Source organism: Acanthamoeba castellanii (genome assembly GCF_000313135.1).
Source record: "Acanthamoeba castellanii str. Neff unplaced genomic scaffold scf7180000084722, whole genome shotgun sequence".
Taxonomy (NCBI): domain Eukaryota; phylum Discosea; order Longamoebia; family Acanthamoebidae; genus Acanthamoeba; species Acanthamoeba castellanii.
In genome coordinates, this window is record NW_004457490.1 from 123367 (window position 1) to 144310 (window position 20944).

At 57.0% G+C, this 20944-nt stretch overlaps 10 protein-coding genes and 1 pseudogene across 10 annotated transcripts in view; 4 read left to right on the plus strand and 7 right to left on the minus strand.

Moving 5' to 3' along the window:
* Positions 1 to 1181: 1181 nt before the first annotated feature.
* Positions 1182 to 3228, minus strand: ACA1_155210 (premRNA cleavage complex subunit; the record flags this gene model as incomplete). Its single annotated transcript, XM_004340566.1, has 8 exons — positions 1182 to 1287; positions 1408 to 1712; positions 1795 to 1856; positions 1955 to 2128; positions 2246 to 2381; positions 2485 to 2544; positions 2695 to 3042; positions 3136 to 3228. 8 exons carry the CDS (start codon positions 3226 to 3228, stop codon positions 1182 to 1184), a joined length of 1284 nt encoding a protein of 427 aa, XP_004340614.1.
* Positions 3229 to 3466: 238 nt separating this feature from the next.
* On the plus strand, positions 3467 to 4752 carry ACA1_155220 (uncharacterized protein; the record flags this gene model as incomplete). The annotated part of the gene is made up of 7 exons (XM_004340567.1): positions 3467 to 3655; positions 3732 to 3808; positions 3896 to 4003; positions 4075 to 4226; positions 4299 to 4464; positions 4537 to 4669; positions 4744 to 4752. 7 exons carry the CDS (start codon positions 3467 to 3469, stop codon positions 4750 to 4752), a joined length of 834 nt encoding a protein of 277 aa, XP_004340615.1.
* A 245-nt stretch (positions 4753 to 4997) lies between these two features.
* On the plus strand, positions 4998 to 7491 carry ACA1_155230 (uncharacterized protein; the record flags this gene model as incomplete). The annotated part of the gene is made up of 11 exons (XM_004340568.1): positions 4998 to 5306; positions 5551 to 5640; positions 5725 to 5859; positions 5979 to 6114; positions 6150 to 6293; positions 6373 to 6545; positions 6639 to 6694; positions 6773 to 6868; positions 6953 to 7058; positions 7204 to 7325; positions 7386 to 7491. 11 exons carry the CDS (start codon positions 4998 to 5000, stop codon positions 7489 to 7491), a joined length of 1473 nt encoding a protein of 490 aa, XP_004340616.1.
* Positions 7492 to 7568: 77 nt separating this feature from the next.
* On the minus strand, positions 7569 to 9290 carry ACA1_155240 (uncharacterized protein; the record flags this gene model as incomplete). The annotated part of the gene is made up of 10 exons (XM_004340569.1): positions 7569 to 7685; positions 7783 to 7886; positions 7963 to 8025; positions 8125 to 8202; positions 8305 to 8386; positions 8512 to 8596; positions 8671 to 8722; positions 8817 to 8943; positions 9029 to 9110; positions 9190 to 9290. The coding sequence occupies 10 exons, from the start codon at positions 9288 to 9290 to the stop codon at positions 7569 to 7571; spliced, it is 891 nt and encodes a 296-aa protein (XP_004340617.1).
* Positions 9291 to 9477: 187 nt separating this feature from the next.
* ACA1_155250 lies at positions 9478 to 10174 on the plus strand (annotated as a pseudogene).
* A 537-nt stretch (positions 10175 to 10711) lies between these two features.
* Positions 10712 to 12417, minus strand: ACA1_155260 (XPG Iregion domain containing protein; the record flags this gene model as incomplete). The annotated part of the gene is made up of 5 exons (XM_004340570.1): positions 10712 to 11260; positions 11390 to 11532; positions 11630 to 11713; positions 11807 to 12255; positions 12338 to 12417. The coding sequence occupies 5 exons, from the start codon at positions 12415 to 12417 to the stop codon at positions 10712 to 10714; spliced, it is 1305 nt and encodes a 434-aa protein (XP_004340618.1).
* A 511-nt stretch (positions 12418 to 12928) lies between these two features.
* ACA1_155270 (PhytanoylCoA dioxygenase (PhyH) superfamily protein) lies at positions 12929 to 14414 on the plus strand (the record flags this gene model as incomplete). Its single annotated transcript, XM_004340571.1, has 5 exons — positions 12929 to 13139; positions 13210 to 13385; positions 13478 to 13628; positions 13759 to 14165; positions 14232 to 14414. The coding sequence occupies 5 exons, from the start codon at positions 12929 to 12931 to the stop codon at positions 14412 to 14414; spliced, it is 1128 nt and encodes a 375-aa protein (XP_004340619.1).
* Positions 14415 to 15639: 1225 nt separating this feature from the next.
* Positions 15640 to 17059, minus strand: ACA1_155280 (betainehomocysteine methyltransferase; the record flags this gene model as incomplete). Its single annotated transcript, XM_004340572.1, has 5 exons — positions 15640 to 15785; positions 15911 to 16184; positions 16243 to 16505; positions 16612 to 16726; positions 16880 to 17059. The coding sequence occupies 5 exons, from the start codon at positions 17057 to 17059 to the stop codon at positions 15640 to 15642; spliced, it is 978 nt and encodes a 325-aa protein (XP_004340620.1).
* A 391-nt stretch (positions 17060 to 17450) lies between these two features.
* Positions 17451 to 18007, minus strand: ACA1_155290 (uncharacterized protein; the record flags this gene model as incomplete). The annotated part of the gene is made up of 2 exons (XM_004340573.1): positions 17451 to 17581; positions 17602 to 18007. 2 exons carry the CDS (start codon positions 18005 to 18007, stop codon positions 17451 to 17453), a joined length of 537 nt encoding a protein of 178 aa, XP_004340621.1.
* A 1503-nt stretch (positions 18008 to 19510) lies between these two features.
* On the minus strand, positions 19511 to 20645 carry ACA1_155300 (receptor protein-tyrosine kinase; the record flags this gene model as incomplete). Its single annotated transcript, XM_004340574.1, has 5 exons — positions 19511 to 19720; positions 19815 to 20022; positions 20133 to 20186; positions 20293 to 20416; positions 20495 to 20645. 5 exons carry the CDS (start codon positions 20643 to 20645, stop codon positions 19511 to 19513), a joined length of 747 nt encoding a protein of 248 aa, XP_004340622.1.
* A 133-nt stretch (positions 20646 to 20778) lies between these two features.
* The window catches only part of ACA1_155310 (uncharacterized protein), a gene marked incomplete at both ends in the record, with an annotated part of 1739 nt that continues 1573 nt past the window's right edge, over positions 20779 to 20944 (minus strand). The window contains one exon of the mRNA XM_004340575.1: positions 20779 to 20908. Coding sequence (XP_004340623.1) covers positions 20779 to 20908 — 130 coding nt within the window. The remainder of the gene's footprint in view (positions 20909 to 20944) is intronic.

Genomic DNA, 20944 nt, shown 5'->3' on the forward strand with positions numbered 1-20944 from the left:
AGGAGGAGAAGGAAAGATGAAGAGACGATGAAGAAGATGAAGAAGTGGACGTCGGGGGTGAGCTGCCGGCTGCGTGCTTGTCTTGGCGGCTCGAGGTGGAGGAGGTGGTCTCGTCGTGGCGGCCCTGGTTCCGGCGAGCACGACTCCTAGGGGCCGTTTCTGGGGGTGTGGCGCTACGTTTTGTCGTCGACGTGCGGGCGGCAGTTCCGGCGGGCGACGTGGAACGCGTAGCGGTGGTTGATGTTGATGCTGAAGTAGCGGTGGAAGAGGACCTGCTTTTCTTCTTCCGCCTCGTGGGGGAGGTGGTGGTGATAGTGGTGGTGTTGCCTCCTTCGACTGGGCCGTCCTCTTGGGCCTCCTCGCTCATCGTAGTCGCCGTATTGAAGCTCGAGCGCTTCCTCTTTTGGTGACCCGCTGCTGCGGGCCGATGGTCGTCTACGCGTTGAGGGGCGCCGCCATCGTTGAGGATGAAGAGAAGCGAGGTCTTGTGCCATCTTTTTCTGCAGCCTTCGAAGATGAAGAAGATTCGGACGCGTACGGGGAAGTAGAAGAGGGTGGAGGACCCGCAAGGCTCAGCAGAAGCTCGGCCATTTCATCGAGGTTCGAGGAGGCCGCCATGCCCGTACTACAGTAGAGAGAGAGAGAGAGAGAAGAGAGAGTTCCAAGCGAAAGCAGAGGCAGTAGAGAAGAAGACAATGAGCCGTGCTGCCGTTGCTTGTAGCGTAGTGTCGTGTGAGCGGGAATGACGCCAGGCACTCCAACCAACCAACACACGAAACAGCCTCGTCCTCGTCTTGTGCTGCCGCTTTCCTGGGGTGATCTTGCTGGTCTTTACCCTGGTCAACCGCGTCATCGGCAATTGGCAGCTGCACGTGGTGCGCCCTGGAACTGCGGGAGCTCTTCGCCTTTTGCCGAGCTGCTGCGCCGTGTTCACCACCACGGAACCCCAGGTGCGCTCCACACACTTGTAGCTCACTTTGGCAAAAGCTACGCGCGGGGAAACCCATCAGCCGGGTATGGACGCCACCAAGGTCTGCAACTCAAGAAGAACACACTCAAAAAGAAGAAGAAGAGCACAGGACCCCCAAAAAAGTGTGCACCTTCCAAAGCAGTGCTTTTCCGCGCGGGCAGTTGTAGTCGGTTCAAATAAAACAAGAAAAGAAGCCGGCGAGCTGGCTTCTTCACTCGTACCACTTGAGGGCGCCCACGACGACAAAGCGGCTGGGGAGAGGTCCGGGGCAAGGGGCCAGCACGGTGAGCTTCTTCTTCTCCACGTTGACGTCCGTGCTGTGTGGTGTGTGCGTTGCATTGTTGCGAGGGAGCGTCACGCACACGTGCGTTAGCGTTGTGACGTGTGTCATAAGAACGATACAACACCACTCTTAGAGAGAGGCAGGTGGTGCGTACATGTACAGGAAGCCCGCGAGGTTGGTTTCGAGCAGGGCCTCGGGCGTCTTGGCGTGCGAGACGCCGATGATGGAGTGCACGATCTCCTGGGAGGGCTGGACCTCGACCAGCTTGGTGGGCGTGATGGTGCGCTCGGCGCCGATGGGCAGGGCGGACGATGGCGCGCGCGGACCGCCGCCGATGCGGTAGATCGAGATATCGGCAAAGTCGATGAGCGTCGAGTGCGGGCTCAGGTCGCCGCTGGGTCCATAGAAGTACTCCCTAATCTTGTCCACCCGCGTCTGCACATTGGCGTTAGCCTCCACCTACCCAGCACACACGACGCACACGACGCGCACACGACGCGCACACGACACGACACGACACACGGCAGATGGGGTGGAGTACCTGACGTCTGAAGTTGGGATCTCGGGTCACGACGCCACCAGATTTGTACAACTTGATCACCTCTGTCCGGAAGAAAGTAGAGCCCATGGTTGGGTCTAACACACGACACGCCGTGCAGTGGAGGAAAAATAAAACTAAAAATGGCCAGGCGAGCGCGTACGTGTTCTCCTGTCCTGGACCTGGGAGAGGTCCTGCTGGAGGTCCGAGTAGAGTCGCTCGTTGTCGAGGACGAGGACGACGGTCGCCCTGGTGGCGTCGATGGCCTGTCGGATGAGTTCGTACCCGACGCCGTCGATCCACCCGCACGTGTTCACGATCAGCCCACCGACCGATGCTGGGTTGGGCCACCACAACCAAAGAAAGTCGAATGAGTTGATGACAAAAGAATAAAGAGCAGACAACATGATGGTGATGATGCCGAAGAGGATGATGATTGATGATGGTTGGCTACCTGCTTGATTGAGCTCCATGCGGCGGTTGATGTCTCGCAGGAGGTTGCTGACCTGCAGCTTGTAGAGGTCGGGGTTGCTGCCGGGCGTCACGTCGCCGTACCAGTACACGAGCGGCGTCGCGAACTCGTAGCCCTCCTGCATTCACAATGGCCAAACGTCAGAACCGCTGCTGAGGCCTCATCGCCACCACCACCACCAAGTGTTGAGCCGAGCCGTTCGTTTAATAAACCCAACGTACAGACACGTCAACAGGCTTCTCGATTGGCAAAGAGGCGATCATGCCAGGCACCGAAGAACCCTGAACACAACACGGCACCACAACACAACACAACACAACGATGGCCACGACACGACACGACACGACACGATACACGACACGACACACAACGCAGTGACGTCAGCGATCCCAAGCAATGGCCCAAAACGAGCGGCAGAGTGGGCTTCGTACTTGGCCCACGTCGAGGTCGACGACGGTGGGTGTGCGCCCGAGCCGAGCGGCGTAGGATGCGAGGATGCGGCTGAGGGACGACTTGCCGGTGTCGGTCGGGCCGACGATCATCACCCGCGGGCCCTGCTTGTCCGTCCGCTCGGCCATGTCGCGCATCTCCTCGAGCATGCCGTGGACGTTCATGTAGGCGTTCATGGGCGTCTCCTTGCCCACGTAGGCGTGGCACTGGCCCGTCACTTCGATGGTGCAGCCGTGCCACGAGAAGAGGGCGAACTTGCACCGGGTGAACGTGTAGGCTCGGTCCTTCGCCAGCTCCGTGCCGAATATCTCGCCCGTGCCGTCCGTCATCTACACCACACCGCAGACCAATAAATCAGATTTAAAAGAAAAGAAATAAAGAAATAAATAACGATGGTGGCGTGCCTTGAGCGTGATTTTCACATCTTTGTCGACTTCAATGCGCAGCTCCTCCTGGCGCATGAGGTGCCACGAGCGCACGCTCTCCATTTCCTGTGTCTGCTGTGGCGCGTTCATCGCAATCTCCTCCTCTCTGGCACTACTGTGCCGCACAGCTCCTCTGCTGCCGTTTTTTCAGCGGCCGTCTTCTTTGTCGAAGCTTTTTCTCTTTCTGATTTTATTCCGAATTTCTTTTCTGCCTCATAGCTCACATTCTTTGCAAAAATAGGAAAGCGGTGAAAGTTGAGCACCATAGCTTGGTTGCTACAAACAAGAAGAGAAGCACAAACCAAGACTACGACAAGACAGACCAGAGATGAGCCTGGCGGACCAGCTGAGCAGGAGCCGGTTGCGCAAAGTAGACAAGCCGAAGGAGCCACCATCGCTGCTCAAGGAACTCAACGCCTACTCCACTGTCGACCTCACCAAGCTACGCGCGACCAGCATCCCCGCACGTCGCTTCGACCCTAGCTCGGACCAGTGGGTCCCCTGTGACCCTGCCTCGGTATCTACCACGTTTTATTCATTTTATTTAGTTTTTAATTAAAGCAATTACTTATTCTCCCTCTACGGCAATACAGAGCGCCGGCACCCTGCCACCGAAGCTGAGGGTCTTGACCTTCAATGTGTGGATCCAACAGGACTTCCTTGACCAGAGGTACACATGGTGGCGTATGTGCTGGAATGTGCTTGGAATGTAGAGTGTGCGAGTGGGTGCTTATCTGGTGTCCATCCGCCCATCCAGAATGGGCGCGCTGGTGTCCATCCTCGAGCAGGAGAAGGTCGACATCGCGGCACTGCAGGAGGCCACGCCCAAGCACCTCGAACAGCTCCATGCCCATCCCTACGTCAGGTTCGTGGTCGAACCATTCTTGACGTCTTTGCGCTGGCTGCGTCGGTTTTGGTGATGAAGCCTCACACCAGGCGGCACTTCTCCGTGAGCGGATTTGAGGGCCAGTGCTCGACCTACAAGACCCTGATCCTGTCCAAGATACCCTTCGCCTCGCTGATCTCCAGCGACATGCCCTATTCGGGGAGGAAGGTCACCACCGGGTCCTGGAGGTTCTGCGCTCCAGGTATCGCCCAGCTCCCCCGGAGTGCGGTCATGTGTGATTGCTTACCACGACGGTCCACTCCAAACAACGCAGGTGGAGCGGAACAGAGCTTTGCGCTCAGCTCGGTCCACCTCACGAGCGAGGCCAACGATTGGAAGCCGCGAATGGAGCAGCTGGGCTTCTTGGACTCCAGGGTGGGCCCGACCACGACACCTCGGTCATCGTCGGCGACTTCAACTTCTTGTTCAAGCGCGAGGAGGTAGGTTCGTCTACCTATAGGAGTGGACGAAGTGTTCACCTTGTGGCTCGCTGCGTGATTGATCATCAACAGAAGGCGATCGAATCCAACGGCTACACGGACGTGTGGCATGAGCTGCATCCCACCGACCCCGGCACCACCTTTGACAGTACCATCAACCACCACGCCGCCAGCACCACCATGCCCAACTTTGCTGCGCGCCTCGGTACCACCAAGCCACCTTTTTGAGTGCCAATGGTGGTATCATCAAAAATGGCTGACTCTCTCATCTGCCGGCAGACCGAGTGACGCTGAATCCAAGGTCGGGTGGCGGGCGTCGAAGATCAGCATTGTGGGCAAGACGCCCATCGTCCCCGGCCAGCTCTTATCTCTGATCACTGGGGCCTCCTCACCACCTTCAAGTCCAGCTAGCGTCACTTGCGCTACTGTACAGGTCAGCCAGGCTGATTGGTCCACCTCAGCCGTATTGCAGTGTTTGACGAGTTTGACGGCGTGGACACTTGTTGTGTTGTATGTTCACAACTGACCAAAAGATGGAGAAGCGTTCTGGCCTCGCCTTCGTCTTCGTCTTCGTTCTTTGCCTTTCGCTCTTTGGTTTCGTGAGCGCCCAAACGGAGAAGAAACAAATCTCGTTGGCGGCCCACGAGAGATTTGAACATCTGCGGCACACGTTCGCGATCGAGGAAGAGGGAAGTGATGGAGGGGAGGGCGGGCACCTGGCGCCGTCGCCCTCGTGGGAATGCGACGTGTGCGAGGAGCTGGTCAAGGAAATCGTGCCCATCTTGAACTACAACCGATCGATGGGAGAAACCCAATTTCATCGCGAGATGGATGATCTCTGCGTTCGCTTCTTCGCCGATGACGGCTGGCTCATCGGCTTCTGCCAGTACATCATATCCTCTACACTGTCCCTAAACACAGAATTTATTTATTTATTTATTTATTCTTTTAATTATCCTATTCTTTTATTTATAATATAAATGAAACAGTAATTATATAAACTATTTTTAAATCCTCTTTATCATTTAAAAATAATGCAAAACAATGACTCCATAACTCTTGTACGTGGACTCGAATGGTCTGGAGTTCTACGAGATCATCGTCAAGAGGCAGCAGCCCCAACAGGCGTGCGCCCTGCTTGGCTATTGCGATCAACAACAGCGCACGCCAGGTCCCGTTCCTCTTCCACGCGTGTGTCATGTGCGTCGCGTTGGGTGTCGTGTGCGTGTGCGACGCTGGTATTAACATCATTTTAAACAGGCGAGGAGCGAGAGCGAGGTGAAGCAGCAGTCTGCGAGCGCTGGCCCACGCCACAACCAGGATCAGGAGCTGCAGAGCGACGCCTGGGCCTTCGTCGTATCTTCGGACATGCACATCGGCCAGGAGAGTGACAACGTACGGCGCGCGCGCGGGCACACACGTCCCATTCTTCTTCTTCTTTTCGTTCTCCTCCTCGCATTTCGCTTTGTTCGTTCTTTGATTGAGCTCAAATGTCGAGTGGTTCAAAACACCAGGCGCCCTGGCTCAATCGCGTGGCGATCGAGAAGATCAACAACCTCACACGACAGGAGAACATTAAGATGGTCTTCATCACAGGCAAGCGACACTTAACCTGCTTCGACTCTCTGTTTCACCGACCGGCGCTAACCCGTGCGCGGTGGTGCGTGTGCTGTTGGCGCGTGCAGGAGACATCACGAACTCGGCCATGCCGGAGCAGTGGACCAAGGCCAAGGAGGTGCTGTCCCACCTCAAGGTGCCCTACCTGCCTGTCTTTGGGAACCACGACATCTGGAGCTACAACTCCACCTACGAGGAGCCCTACCCGACCGGTACCGGTTCCCTCCACTTTGCTTTCCTCCGCGCGTGTGCGTGTGCGGTGGTGCGTGTGCGTGTGCGTGTGCGGCCGAGTTCGATTGGGTTCACCGGACGATTGGGCGGCGGCGGGCAACAACGCAGGCGACTTCAAGTTCGCTGCGACGTTTGGCGACGTGCTGGCCGATCCTGGTATTCCGGCGGCGCGCTACAGCTACAACAACAAGACGACGTACAACCCCGAGCACAATATCAACTCCTGGTTCCAGGTATGTCCCCCCACACGCACCCCGAAGCACTGATCTGCTCACCTCGTTGGGTGTGTGTGTGTGGTGTGTGTGTGTGTCGTGCGTGTCACACAGAATTGGGAATTGCAGTACGACAACTTTGTGTTCTATGGGCTCGACTGGATCAGCAGGTGTGTCAAAACCACTCAGCCATCCGCCACTGAATGACTCACCTGTGCGCTGTGCGCGGGTGCTTGGGACTGCTGCAGAGCGCATGCGGTGAGCCAGTTGGGCTACAAGGGCGGCTGGCCGGGCGCGGCGCTGCAGAACTTTCCCGGCGGCACCTACCCTTGGCTCCAGCAAAGGTGCCCTGTCCTTCACACTACATCGGCACAGCTCTTGAAAGTTTGATTCTGATTGGCCGCACGCTTTGTGAAAATCCTTGTCAGGCTTGAGGCGTTGAAGAACGACAACAAGACCGTCGTCTTCCTCCAGCACCACCCCTTTGCCATGCCCATCTACATCCCCGAGATCATCTACTCGTTCTCCTACGAGGTCCGACCCATGTGCTCCATGTCGATTTCCTACCGTCCGATGCCATTGACATTCACACGACACACACGACACACACACACGACACACACGACACACACGCAACGCGCCTGTCACGCGACACGCACGACACACGCGAACCCGACAGGACAAGACGCAGATCCTGAAGCTCATGATGGCGAACGGCCAGCAAGACAAGTACTGGGGCGTGATCGCCGGGCATCTGCACATCTGGTTCGACGGCCAGGCGTTCCCCTACACCCACCAGAGGTAACTGCATGGTCAGCACGCAGTGGCACTCCACGCGCATTCACTCACGCGGTCATGCAGGCAATGGCTGACGGAGGCGACGAAGACGGGGTCGTCGTTCACGCTCGTCAAGGTGCGCGACGGCCGCATCGTCTCGCTCGAGAAGCTCTTTGGCTACGACTACTAGCTCTTTCTTGCTCATGAAAAATCAACATTCTCTAAAACCACAAAATGGCAAGCGGCCTTCTTCGAGAGGGGGGGAGCTCAGTTGTGCCGAATGGTGACGGAGAAGGGGCTGTTGACGGTCAGCGTGCCGTTGCATTTGGTGCTGGCGGGCGAGTTGAGCTGCCACACGGGAGGCACGCTGGAACCATCGCTCAACTGCGGACACGCACAAGAAAAGAAAAAAACGCGAATCGCGCGTGAAGAAGCCAAGTGGTGTGTGGTCACGAACAAAAGAAAGATCGCCGTGGCGTACCACGAGCTTCATGTCGTAGAAGGAGACGGGGCCAGAGGCAAACTGGGCGCAATCAGTAACGTCATAGGTCTCCAGCGTCACATCGACCCAGTTGAACTTTCGCCCTGCGCGTGTCACCATGCGCGTTGGTCGTTAAGCCGGAGCGCACACATCGGAGGCTGGTTGGAAATCACAGCGTACCGGCATCGGGCACGGTCAGCTGCGTGGACTGCCTTCCGAAGCTCGAGTAGACCACCCAGTTATCTGTAAACAAAAAAGAACGAAGAGAGAGAAAAGAAAAAATGAAGACGATCAGAGCGGGGGGAAAGAGAAGAGCAGGAAACAAACAGCCCGCGAGCGTACCGCCGGACTGGTCGATGACGCCGTCCAAGACATCTCCCGGGCCAAAACCCGAAATCGGAGTCGATTGGTGCGCCTGGCCTGCACATACACACGAGTCGTGTGAGCAGCTCATCGCCTTGGGCGTAGCGCCATCTTGAAGTCTCTCTTTTCATGAATTAGGGGGCGGAGCTGGTCACACACCTTGAGGGCAACAGTTCCAAGAGGAGAAGGTCCACCCGTTCGTGTAGTACGTCAAAACGGGCTGCAGGATGGTCACGCCAATCTGCAGCGCCAGCAAGACTCGCGTCAGTACTACGTGGCCAAATAGTGAGCGTTGTTTTTGCGCGTGCGTGTGTTGTGTGTTGTGTGGTGTGCGTGTGCGTGTGCGTGTGCGTGTGGGTCCCGTACACCGGTCTGGAAGTTCTCGCTGCCGATGAACCAGTAGAGGAGGCCTCCCATGTTCTTGGGCGTCTGAGGCACGGTGTAGCGACCTCTGCGCAGAGTGCGCGCATGAGCTATGCGCGATAGGGGAGGGAGGGGGCAAGCGGGAAGGGTCGGTGCGCGTACGAGAAGTAGTGCACGAGCTGCGACGGGTAGTAGCCGACGTAGTCCAACCAACCTACCCCGCCGCAAGAGCACACGCACACGCACCACCGCACACGCACACGGAAGGTGAGGCCAAGTAGAGGGCATGGCGGGACGAGACGGCGAACCGTTGGAGGGCGGGAAGGTCTCGGTCGGGACGTCGGAACCGGCGGGCTGGCTGCTCTGGCTCAGGCGGGCCTCGGTCGCGGCCATGCGCTCCTTCAGCCACGCCACGCACTCGGGGCGCGTAGGCAGCTGTAAAATTATTTATTTATTGGTAAAAATAATAATATGAATAGTAAATAATAAATAAAAGAATAATAGGAGATAAAAAACGCACATGAACGTCTCCTTCAGGATGAGCGACGTGGACGCCGCCCTCGACCTCGCGGATTGTGGCGCCGCTCCTCACTCTGTGGACGCTAGAGGACAGAGAAGAAGATGAAGGTGAATACCGGGTTGGGGGGGGGGTGACGTTGTGCCGGGGGTCAGCCTCGGTACCAAGTCTCAGGCATCATTCCGAAGGGGGTGGGAATGTGGCCCATGCCATGAGTAGCCACGGCCAACAGGCCGATGCACATCAACACCGCCAAGGCCTTCATCTTGGTAGCGAGCGCGTAACTGTAACAAGACAGTTTTGCGAGCTGTCGACGTGCCGGGTATAAGGGGCAAGTTTCAGTTTTGTTTCAGTTGGCTTTCTCTCTTCATGCCACCCCCTTGTCCACGAGCTCGAGATGGGGTTGCGATTTGATTATTGAAGATTGAACTCAGCGCAAGCGAATTGCAGAAATGGTGCGATACATGGTGTGCCTGGACTCATCAGATGATGCCCCTAAGGTGCGAGCTCCTCGCCAGGCCTGTAGAAACATTGAAGATTAACTCTGTGTGCGCTCGTGCGCATCTCTCGCAGATCTTCCAACGTTGCCTTGAGATGGTCGTCAACCCTCATGCATCCATCCATCTGCAGAGTGCTTCTTCTTAACGTTGATGTTGTGCTTTGTTCCCAACCTTCAGGCAAGTAAGGCTGGAGGTGAGGACGAGCCGCACGTGTTGCTCGTGGGCGTCGCGGAGACCTACCGCCGCAGTAAGGTCATCAACGTGCTGCGCGTGGACTTTGACCTTCAGGTGTTGGACAAGGCCAACAAGCACATCATCAAAGACACGCAAGGTCATTCCTCCTTTGCGCGGTCGTGCGTGTGCGGTCGTGTGTGCGTGTGCGTGTGCGGTGGGCTGACCGGACGTACGCACGCACAGAGATGCTTGAGGACTTCAAGGGCGAACTGACAAAGCGAGGGGTGCAGGCCAGCGTGGTGGTCGAGTCGGGCGACCCGCGCGAGAAGCTGTGCGAGGTGGCCGAGCGAGAGCGGCCCGACCTCATGATGCTGGGCCACCGCGCCACCAGGCTCCACCACCTCGCTCAGGTGGGCAGCGTCGTACTCCACTGCGTCGAGCACGCACCCTGTCCGTCTACATCGTGCGCGTGTAGCGTCATCCACTCTACAACATCAACATCATTACTCTACGTTTGCCAATCAAAAGATTGAGTGTTACATTGGGGTTCTCTGGATTCAGCCGCGGACGACGTTGGTCACTTGGCCGGCTTCGTCGACGTACACGCGGGCGCGGTCCGTGCGGTAGTCCATGGTGACAAAAGTGTCCGGCGGCACGACCTGCACGTTGGTCACTTCGGGCAAAGCGGCCTGGACGGCACGCACCGCTTCGGCCGCGGGCTTGCCCACCAGTGCGCGAAATCTACTTCTTCTGTAAAGATGTTGATGTTGTTCGCCCGGGGCACATCGTGCAAGCCATCGTGTGTAGGGGCGACGTGCCAGACATGATTTACTGTGCTGCTGTTGTTGTTCGTTTGTGCAGTTGTTTCTAGATTGCTTGTGGGCCTCTTCCGTGCGCCCGAAATAATAAAATGCCAAGCATTCCTTTCAAATATTGTTTAGTCGGAATGTGGAATGCCAGATATTTCGTCGAAAAACCGCTCTGCCGACAAGGCGGAGCACAGCCGCGCTCATCATCTCTTCCTCTTGCCGAGCTCCACCTTGGCGTCGGTATCGTCGGCTCCTTCTTCGGTGCCTGCGGCAGCCTCCTTCTCGCCGGCGTCCTCGTACCGCGCTTCCTCCTCGGTCTCCTCCTGCTTCATCTTCCCCTTCTCCTCCGCCTTCTCCTCGGTCTTGATCCTCTTGGCCGAAGAAGCCGAAGTTGACTTCGATGTTGATGTCGACGTGGATCTCGAAGAAGACGATGACGATGCGCCTCTGCCCCTGGCCGCAGGTTTGCCGCGGGCCGCGGCGGCGGGCTTGCCTCGACCCCGGCCACGGCCGGCGACGCCCTTGCCCTTGGGGTCCTCCTTCTTCTTCTGCGGCGACGAGGTGGCCTTGCCCATGTTGGCGACGAAGCCGTCGAGCCGGCCCTGCACGGCGGAGCCGCGCGCCTTCTTCAGCTTCTCAATGCCCTTGCGCACGCGCTCCTCGTTGAACTGCTTCTCCTTGACCAGATACTGCAGCAGGCCCTCCTCGTCCGGCTCGCCCCACTTGAGCTCCACCTGGTCCCCAGGCGTGACCTGAGGCAGCAACGACATGTCAGGCGCACGCACATACCACACGACACACGCAACAACAGGATACGACACACACACGGCACACACGACACACACGACACACACGGCACACACAGAGGATGAAAGGTGTACGTCGGGGTGCTTGAAGAGCTCGCGGACGGCCTCGTAGGGGAATGGCTCGGGGAGCGGATACTTGGCCTTGTCGAGGTTCTTGAGAGTGCCCTCGATGGAGCCGTACTTCCGGATCATCTCCAGCGCTCGCTTCGGGCCAATACCTGTCGACCGTCACATGCGGATCGTACGGTAAGCAGTTCATGTCGACGCTCAGTTGATTGAATGCGCTTTGCAGAAGAGAGAGAGCGCGCGTCGCACCTCGGATTGTGTCACAGTAGTCGCAGCCGGCCAGGATACACAAATCGATGAACTGCTCCATCGTCATGCCAAACCCCTTGAGCACTGATGATCATTAGAAAAAAGTAGTGCGGCGCACGTGTGAGTAGAATGCCAAAGAAAGAAGAGGGCCCGGCCTGGGCGCCTGGTGAAGGGTACCCTTCTCGAGATCGATCTCGATGATGGGCTTCTTCTGGGCCTCGGCGTAGTTGAGGTGGCGGAGGAGAATGGGCGTGGCAAAGGTGAGCGAGTCCATGTCCTCGGACCCGGTGGCAAAGACTTTGCCCGCGCGGCACAGCTCGGCGCACTGGGCCTCGGCTTCGGTGGGCGCCTCGACCACGGGGATGCCCATGAGGCGGAGCAGCTTCTTGCACTCTTCGTTGTGCTTGGGCGTGACGTGCACGGTACGCTTCTCCAGCTTGCGCATGGTCTCGGTGTCGCCGAGCTCGGTGGCCTCCTCCAGGCCCTGCTCGGCCTCCTTCTTCTTGGCAGACCGCTTCTTGAGCTCGGTGCCCTTCATCACCGGCGGGCGACCATCGAAAACGTACACCGGCTTGATTCCGTAGGCGATCAAGCGCAGCGTGCGTGACCAGATGCCCATCAAGTGGCTGCAAAGACGAATTAATATAATAATTAATAAATTAAGCAACAAATAAAATCAGCAAGATTAACGTGAAGTCTAGAGCGCACCTCGTGGTTTCGCCGGCCTCATCGGTAAGCCATATGCCGGTGTCCGGGCGGATGGAAATCAAGAACGCGTAGAGGGCCATGGAGGCGTCAATTGCCACCTTGCGGCCGAAGTAGTGCTTCACTTCGGTTTCCTTCAGCGCCTCGGGGCAGGTATCGCCTATGAGCTGTGTCAATCCCTTGATGCCCATGTTCGGTCCTTCTCGTACGCCAGCTGTTCGGCAGTGAGTCAAGATGAGCTCTTGCTGTCGCCCACAGCTACTGTTCAACGGTTCTCGGAACACTTTCCCGCCAAATGATTTCATTTGAAAATATGTTTTCCTTGTGCACAAGGAGGGAAAATGGCGTGAGGAAATGCTTCAAAACGGCCACCCAGCTGATTGCTTCACTCCCAACGCCCAAGTGCTCTGCTTGTTGGCGCCATCTTCTTCGCCTTCGCTGCGGTCTGAGCTCGTGCGAACAGAGTGCATGAGCCATTCGGCGTGAGGTGAACAAGAGCTGAGAAATGGCTCAGAATACTGTGCCCTACACAGCTGGACGCAGACCACCAGTGCGTGATTGTAAATCAAACAAACAACGGAAGGAGAGGAGACGATGCAAATAGAGCGATCGAGGGAGGAGAGGGTGTGCAAGGCGGCGGCCATCGAGCCGGCCGTGCTGAGCCTCCCGCTCAACGACGAGCAGCTGCGACAATACGACGCCGACGGCTACCTCGTCGTGCCCGGCGTGGTGGAGCCCCAGCTCTGCGATAGCATCGTCGCAGAGACCTGGGAGCGACTCGACAGCTTCTTCGGCCTCAAGCCTGGTTCGTTTTAATCTTCTACTACTTCAACTAGTTCTACACAATTCAACTGACGACCCGTCGTCGGCTCCAGAGGCAGAGAAGCCCTGGGCCAAGCTGCCCATGCACAGCTGCGTCGACCTGTGGCATGTGCCGGGCCTGTACGAGCTGCGCCAGCACCCGCACGTCTACTCGGTCTTTGCCCAGCTCTACGAGACCCACAAGCTGTGCGTTAGCATCGACCGCGTCAGCGTCAAGCCCACCAAATACGTACGTCTGTCGTCTCCTAGGATTGTGGAAGAAGCAGAAGTAGAAGAAGACCAAGGAGTGCTCATGACTTTCGTCATCAACGTCATCATTAGGACGAGGACGGGAACGTGGGCACGAACGAAGGGCTGCCGGTGCACACGGACTGGAACTTCTGGAAGCGCTCCGAAGCCTACCCCGAGATCCAGGGCGGGATCTGCCTTGCCGACTGCCCCGTGGGCGGTGGCGGCTTCTTCTGCATTCCTGGTACATAGACTTCTACTCTGTTCATCGCGTTTGCCGTTTCTAACTGTTCAACTCACGAGTTGTGTGGTGTGCTGTATGCTGTGGTGCTCGTGTGTGTGTGTTGTGTGTGCGTGTGCGTGTGCGGTTTAAGGCTTCCACAAGCCAGAAGTGATCGCCGACTACAAGCGGCGATTCGAGAGTGGTGAGTTTGGCGACAACCGCATCCCGCACTCCATGTTCGTCAGCTTCGCCGACAAGGAGTACGCCCGCGACCACGTGATCGAGGTGCCGCTCAAAAAGGGGGACCTCGTCGTGTGGAACAGCTGCCTCCCGCACAACGGCGGCCAGAACACCATCCCGGGCCTCTGGCGGCTGCAGGCCTTCGTGCGCTTCCTGGCCCTAGACGGACCCTTCGTCACGCCCGAGATCGCCAAGGACCACCGGTTCTACCGCAAGGTGGCCTTCGCCGCCACGCAGTCCGGCGAGAAGCCCACCCACTACTCCACAGGCACCAAACGCCGCAGACTAATTCTGTCCCACACCTTTCCTGACATAGGCGTGCGTGCGGTGGTGTGTGTCGTGTGTCGTGTGTCGGGGAGTTCAGGCAATGCGGTGAGAGGACAGGCCAAGACGAAGGACAGGGAGAAGGAGATACACGCGCCCCCCGTCCTCAGCCCTCTGGGCCGGCGCATCTGGGGCGTGGACAAGTGGCCCAGCAAGCCCCGGCAGACCCCGAGGGACGACTCAGCTGCAGCAGCTGCAGTTGCTGCCGATCGAGTGGACGCAGAGCAGCCTGCAAGCCAGTGAGGTTCGAAAGATCATCAATTCTAGCACACAACTTGAAAACACAACACAAGAAACAAGGGTCGGCTGAAGAAGGCCAACTTTGTTCATCGTGGCTCGTTTCTCGTCCTTGTGGAGAGGGTTGCAGTCATAGCCAAAGCAGGTCAGAGGCAACGTTGTGTTTTCATATTTTTGGACATAAGGCACAGGAAAATGTGATATCGGTCACACCACAGACCTGACTCAGGCAGTCCGCTTCCCTTCCCTACCAAAACCTTCCACCTTCCACGTGAAAAGGCCTCCCCATGGCTGCTGCTAGGTCTCCACCTGACTGGAAGCGCTTTACTAAGCTGACCCTCAGTACCCTGGCCGAAACGAATGGTGTGTTTCTCGGCACGACCTTCGTGGCCATCGGCCTAGGACCAGGAGAGAGCACTGACGGGTTGCTGACGAACTGGGCCTTGTTCTGCGGGGTCGTTGCCTTCGTGTGCTTTCTCACCTCTACCATCCTCGCGTTGACATCTCTCGTGGTCGGACTACTGAAAGACAGTGATGTGGGCAAGACAGTCAAGACCGAAAAAACGATGGCCATTGTTGCTGCGCTCTTGACAGCCCTGGGTCTGGTTTGGCTCCTGGCTTCGGCGGTGCTCATCGTCCAGGCCAGGATCGGTCCTGCATTCTCGATAGGAAGCGGCCTCTCCACGGCCACCGTGTTCATAGCTTCAGCACCGGTTGTGGTCATCTGTGGTTGTGGAATATACTTGTGTATCTTCGTCGGGAAGAGACTGATGCAATAGTGTTTCATACAAAAGACTTCTTCTTAGCTGCGTCTTTGTTGTTGTTGTTGGCACGTGCTGGTGCCGATGGAGGAGGCGCGGTTCAACGGGGCGCTGGCAGGCAGTTGAGGCGGCTGGGTGGGCAGGCGTGATTGGACGTGATCACGGACGTGGGTTCGCCGCTGCCCTTGCTGGTCCTTCTGGCGCGTGTGCTTGGGGGCGACGTCGAGAGTGTGGTGGTGTCAGCAGATCAGTTGTGCCGTGGGTCGTTGGTATCTGGTCGGTGTATGTTGGTGCGTTCAACTGCACCCAAAAACTGTTGACTGTGTCGTGGTGGCAAAGTTGCGCCGAGGGAGGCAAGCAAGGACTGTGGACTGTGATAGATGTTTCGCCGCTGCACTTATTGAGGCCCCGGTACAAAAACAAAACGGCCTGTACGAGTCACCATCATCACCATCAGCTCCACCAGATCATTACAGCTTGTCCTTGTGGTCGAGATTGACGGGTTTGAGGATCGCGTTGGTCCCGAAGGCAAAGTGCTTGGAGATGTCCGGCGAGAAGCGGCTGGCGGGCGGCTGCCTGCCGAGGGCCTCGGCCATGCTCCTGATGTGGTGCGGTCCTGCGTCGAGTGCACACCACCCACCACATCAAGGGGAGGTCAGCGTAATCGAACCAGCTCACTACTACTACTATGTTGTGGAGGCAGTTCTCACCTGCGCCGCAGCACACGCCAAAGTAGCGCACGCCCAGCTCCTTGCACGCTCGGTGAACTCGGCGATCTCGAAGCGCGTGCACAGCTTGCCGTCGAGCGCCACCGGAACGGGCGCCCGTTCACCGTTCCCTTGGGCAGCTGGTCGTCCTTGAGGCAGAAGAAGGTGGGCTCCTGCTCGGTGGTGCGATAGGGTACGGGCAGCGCGGCCAGCGGGGTCTTGATCACCTTGGCCACGCTCTCGATCAGCGGCAGCATCGTCGCAGGCCCGCGGTAGCAGTTGAAGCCCACCACGTCCGCTCCCGCTTTCTGCGCAACACAAGTGGTCAGTCAAGTGGTGGACAAACGCAGGCGAGCAGGGGCGCACCTCGAGCGCGAGCAGCGCCTCGACGGCCGAGTAGCCGTCGCGGGTCTTGCCGTCCTGGTGGATGACGATGGTCACCACCGAGGGCAGGTCGAACTCCTCCTTGATGACCTCGTTGGCCAGCAGGGCCTCGCCCAGGAAGCCAAAGGTTTCGGCGATGACAAAGTCCACGCCGGCCTGCTTGGCCCACTTGACCTGCTCCACGAACATCTCACGTACGCTCTCCGTGACCTCCGCGCTCTGGTCCTTCCCCTCCCACAGATTGGCTGAAGAGGTAGCAGTCGAAGAAGAAGAAGAAGATGTATGAGAGTTGGCCCAAGAGAGAGTAGAACGAGTAGCAGGAAGAGACTAGAAGAAGGGAGCAGTACTTACAGTTGCAGATGTTGCCCGCGAACAGGGTGCCGGTCTCGTCGGCCACCTCCTTGGCGATGCGCAGAGCGGCCAGGTTGAGCTGCTCGAGGGCGTCCTCCTTGCCCACCAGTCTCAGCTTCTCGCGGTGACCAGTAGTAGGTCAGCGCCTCCACCACATCTGTTGTTGTTGTTTTTGTGTAGCACATGGCATCAAAGGCGAGCATAGACGGCAAGTAGAGACATAAAGAAGCTAAGGAGCTTGCGGTTCGGTACCCGAGCCAGCATGGACGAAGTCGAGGTGGAGCTGCCTGACGACCTGAGGGTGCTCGAGAACGCAGAGGGGCACGAAGGGCCCTGCCTGGAGGTAGCCGCGGCGCTCGAGCTCAAACACGTAGCCTTCGGCGCACACGATGGACTCGCCCCTCTGTAGCCTCTCCAAAAACCTGTTTCTGGGCTGAGCGCATTCCATCTTCTTCTTCTCTGCACAGGTCTAGCGGGTGCCGCGTTGTTGTTCTGTTGTTGGTGTTGTTGATGTTGTTGTGGAGAGGTGGAAGATATGAGCGGTTTGCAGGGGGTGATGCGGGTGTGGTTGGGCTAGTGCCGCTGTTTGGGAAGCGAGATGATGTGGGATACCCTGTCAACGAAAGGCATCTCGTTGACTTCTCTCAATCATGCCACATGTGGCGTGTGGTGATTTGGGTCGTAGTGTGTTGACATTGTCGTGACATGTTTGCACGTTCTTGTTTTCTTTTTCTTGTTTTTCTTTTCTTTTTTTCTCGAGCAGAAATGAAGTATCACAAAATCTTCTTAGCAATAAGGCCAAAATGGTGTACACCAGGTCTCGTTTTTACAGTTCAGGATCAGCTCCGGAGGCTGAGTTGGAGACGATGCCGGTTCCGGACTTGAAGTTGTCGAAGGGGAGGAGCGTCGAGGTGGTGAACGTGCAGGAATTGCCGTTGATGGGGGTGGTCATCACAAGGGAGAGGGACCCCTTGTTGACATTCATGTTACACGTGCTGTTGTAGATCGCTGCAGAGTAGAAGTTGAGCAGGTCGTCGGAAGTCGCGAAGGTCCACAAGAGCTGCGTGGAAGAGTAGTAGATGGAAAGCCCCTGGGCGACGTAGTTGGTGTTGTACTGATAGTCGAGGTAGTAGGTGGCGTTGAAGCCGAGGAGCTCGTAGTTTGTGGTCGAGCACGAAGTCAGGTAGATGGTCCGGTCCGAGGAGCAAGAGACTTGCGGGTTGCAGTCAGTGTTCTTCACGATGGCGATGGCTGCCTGCATGCAGGTGTTGACGTCGCGGAAGGCGACATAGGCCGGGCGGGTGATGTTGACAGAAGTTGTCGACGCGTAAGGGACGAAGGCGCAGATGAGGAAAGCGGAAAGGAGGACGAACGAAAGGGTATCGGAGGCAGCCATGTTCGTGAGCTCTGCGGAGAAGACACTGCCACTGTGTCAGTCCATTGTACAGCGGCCTCTGCGAAGTCGTAATTTACGATCGGGTCCAATGACGCTCTTCGGGCTCAACTCCGCTGTCGGGAAGAAAACACATGAAATATATTTTCCTTTTGCTTGGGCTCCGAGTAAAATAAAGAGAAAAGCAGCGCTTACCTACTGATTTCCTAGTGTTCTGGTTTTTCTTGGACAACGCTCCACGCAACAATGGCTGGCGATGCAGTTGAAACCCTGGCCATCATGGTAGTCTCAGTCTTGGTCAGCAACCATGAACAACCTCTGAGAGCAGTGGGCAATGACAAAGACAGCAATGTTGCCAGGTGGTTGTGATAGCTGTAGCTGTGGGTGTGGTTGAATTGGAGACCCCTGATGTGTTATGTAGCTTGCCTGGTGTGTATGCTGACATGAAGATCATGGAGGACACCTTTGATGACTTCGGTTTCCTCCTACTGACCATCCTCATTGATGGTACCCCCCCAAATCCCCAGTCAAGCTCAGGGTCTCTCTTGTATCCTTCACTAATGGATTAACATGTTTTTTGTTGTATGTTGGGTCAGTTGGCCCCCATAGAGATGTGGAGACTGGGGCAATGTTGTCCTCTACTCAATTAACATCTGCTCTTGACCCAAGTGAGACCACACACCAAGTGGCTCCTCATCCTCATTGACACCTGTCATGCAGGCCACTACTATACATTGCCTCAAGAGGCATGACTACTGGCCCAGTGGGTGTGCCCATCTACTTGGGATTTAACTGGACAAAAAGTCAAGTGTTTTTTCTTTTCACAAGCAATCCAGAGGGGCCATTTGTTACATCTCAGTGTGGAGAGTGCCTTTCCTCTCTTACTTCTTGGCCTCCTGAGGAGGTGGCTGCTCACTGTGAGGGTGGCCTGGAGCTGCTCTTTGTCATTCAGTTGATATTAAATTGTTGCAGCATTCATCTTCACATGATCTGTGGGGCAAGGAGGAGATAAATTAGCAAACATTCTATTGCATACATGTATCCAGTTCATGTTCAACCTCACACCATATTCAGTCAGTTGCACACATGCACTGAACTTCATTCTTCACATTTGTGCTGAATTGGAGCACTATTCCTGAAGTTAATCTGGTGGGGCTAGGAGGAGATAAATTTAGCATAATGGGCCGGGAAATGAGCATGTATGCAAGGGGGCAGTTACTTCCTTCAGGAGCTGCAACAGTTCCTGAGGCTGAGCAACTGGGTGATGAGTGCCTTTGTTGGGGGCATTGGGGTCATAAAAGCTGCCCTGGCTGGACTGGAAGCACTGTGTGAGCCCCATCAGGGTGTTGGACCACAGCCTGCCAATGGGTGTGGCCAGGATGCTCTTGGAGTAGGTGCAGCCATAGTCACTGGTTGCAAGCTTGCATCAAAGAAAGAAGGCCAAAGCTGGAACAGAAAAGAAACTTATCTTTGTCCTCATTTAATTCAGTCATTTTCCTTTTTCCTTTAGGCGAGGTGGCGAGCTTCGAGGTAGCGCACGACGTTGGCGAAGGAGGGCCGGCTGTCGGGGTCGTGCGCCCAGCACTGCTCCATGAGCTTGCGCCACACCTTGGGCACATCGCGCTCGATCTTGGGCCGATCGCCCTGCATCACCTTCCTCTTCACGTCGGCGTCCAGCTCGCCCTCCCACGGCACCTGCCCCAGGTGAAACAACTCCTGCGCACACACCACACGTGCATCAGCAGACCGCACACACACGGCACACAGCACGCGCCACACCGCACACACCACCGCACACGCAGTTACGTACCCACACGATGACTCCAAAACTGTACACGTCACTGCTGTTGGTGTAGAAGCCCTTGAACTTGTCCTGGCAGTTCTTCGGTTTGTTCTTGAACACCTCGGGCGCTCGCCAACGGCCCGTTCCCACGCCCATCCCCTTCATCTCGTTTACATCCACCGTGCTGAGGCCGAAGTCGGCGATCTTAGGCACCCAATTCGAATCGACCAGCACACTAGCGAAGGCACACAACACACACACACACAACACAACACAACACACAAGAGAGAGATTTGTCTTAGGGCGGTGTTGTGTGGGCGGACCCCAAGAAAAGGAGAAGCGTACTTCATACTCGACAAGTCGCGGTGGCACACATTGTTTTTGTGCAGGTGCTGCATCCTGCACGACATACGACACACGAAAAAGCAAGCATCAAGGCTTGATTAGAGCCAAAGAGCGATACACATGCACAGAGAGAAAAGAGAGAGAAAGGGGGTCTACTCACCCTCGCGCGATGCCGGCTATGATGGCCCCTCTTCGCTGCTTGATCGCCTCGTAGGGGTCGGGTGGCGATGTTGGCGCCTCCACCTCGTCGCGCTTTCGCTTCGACAACGGCGTCGCCGGGGCACCTACCAACCGGAACGAGAGAAGCTAATGTGAGCGAGTAACTCAGAGAAGAAGAAGAAGAAGAAGCGCGCTCGGTGTACCACGGCTGCGACGGGTGGAGCGCATGGCGGCCTCCAGCTCCCGTCCCTTCTCGGTCTTTCGTCGAGCGGCCCGGCCCAGGCCGCGCCCGCCCGCGTTTCGCTTGAGGTTCTGTATATACTCGTGGAGGTTGCCGTAGGCGCAGTACTCCATCGCGATCTGCTTTTGGTCGCCGACGACGCAGTAGCCCACCACCCGGACGACGTTCTCGTGACCCCGCAGCTTCCTGTGTGTGTGTGTGTGTGTGTGTCGTGTGTGTCGTATGTGTTTCGGTGGGCACCACACGTCACAGCTCCTGTGTCTCCGCGTGGAGTGGCGCATCGTACCCCAATATCCGGACCTCGTTGTCGATGCGCGTGGGGAGTTCGCTGGGCTTGAAGACCTTGACGGCGACGTCGAGGCCCTTGTAGTTGGCTCTGTACACGCGCGCAAACGAACCGCTCCCGATGACG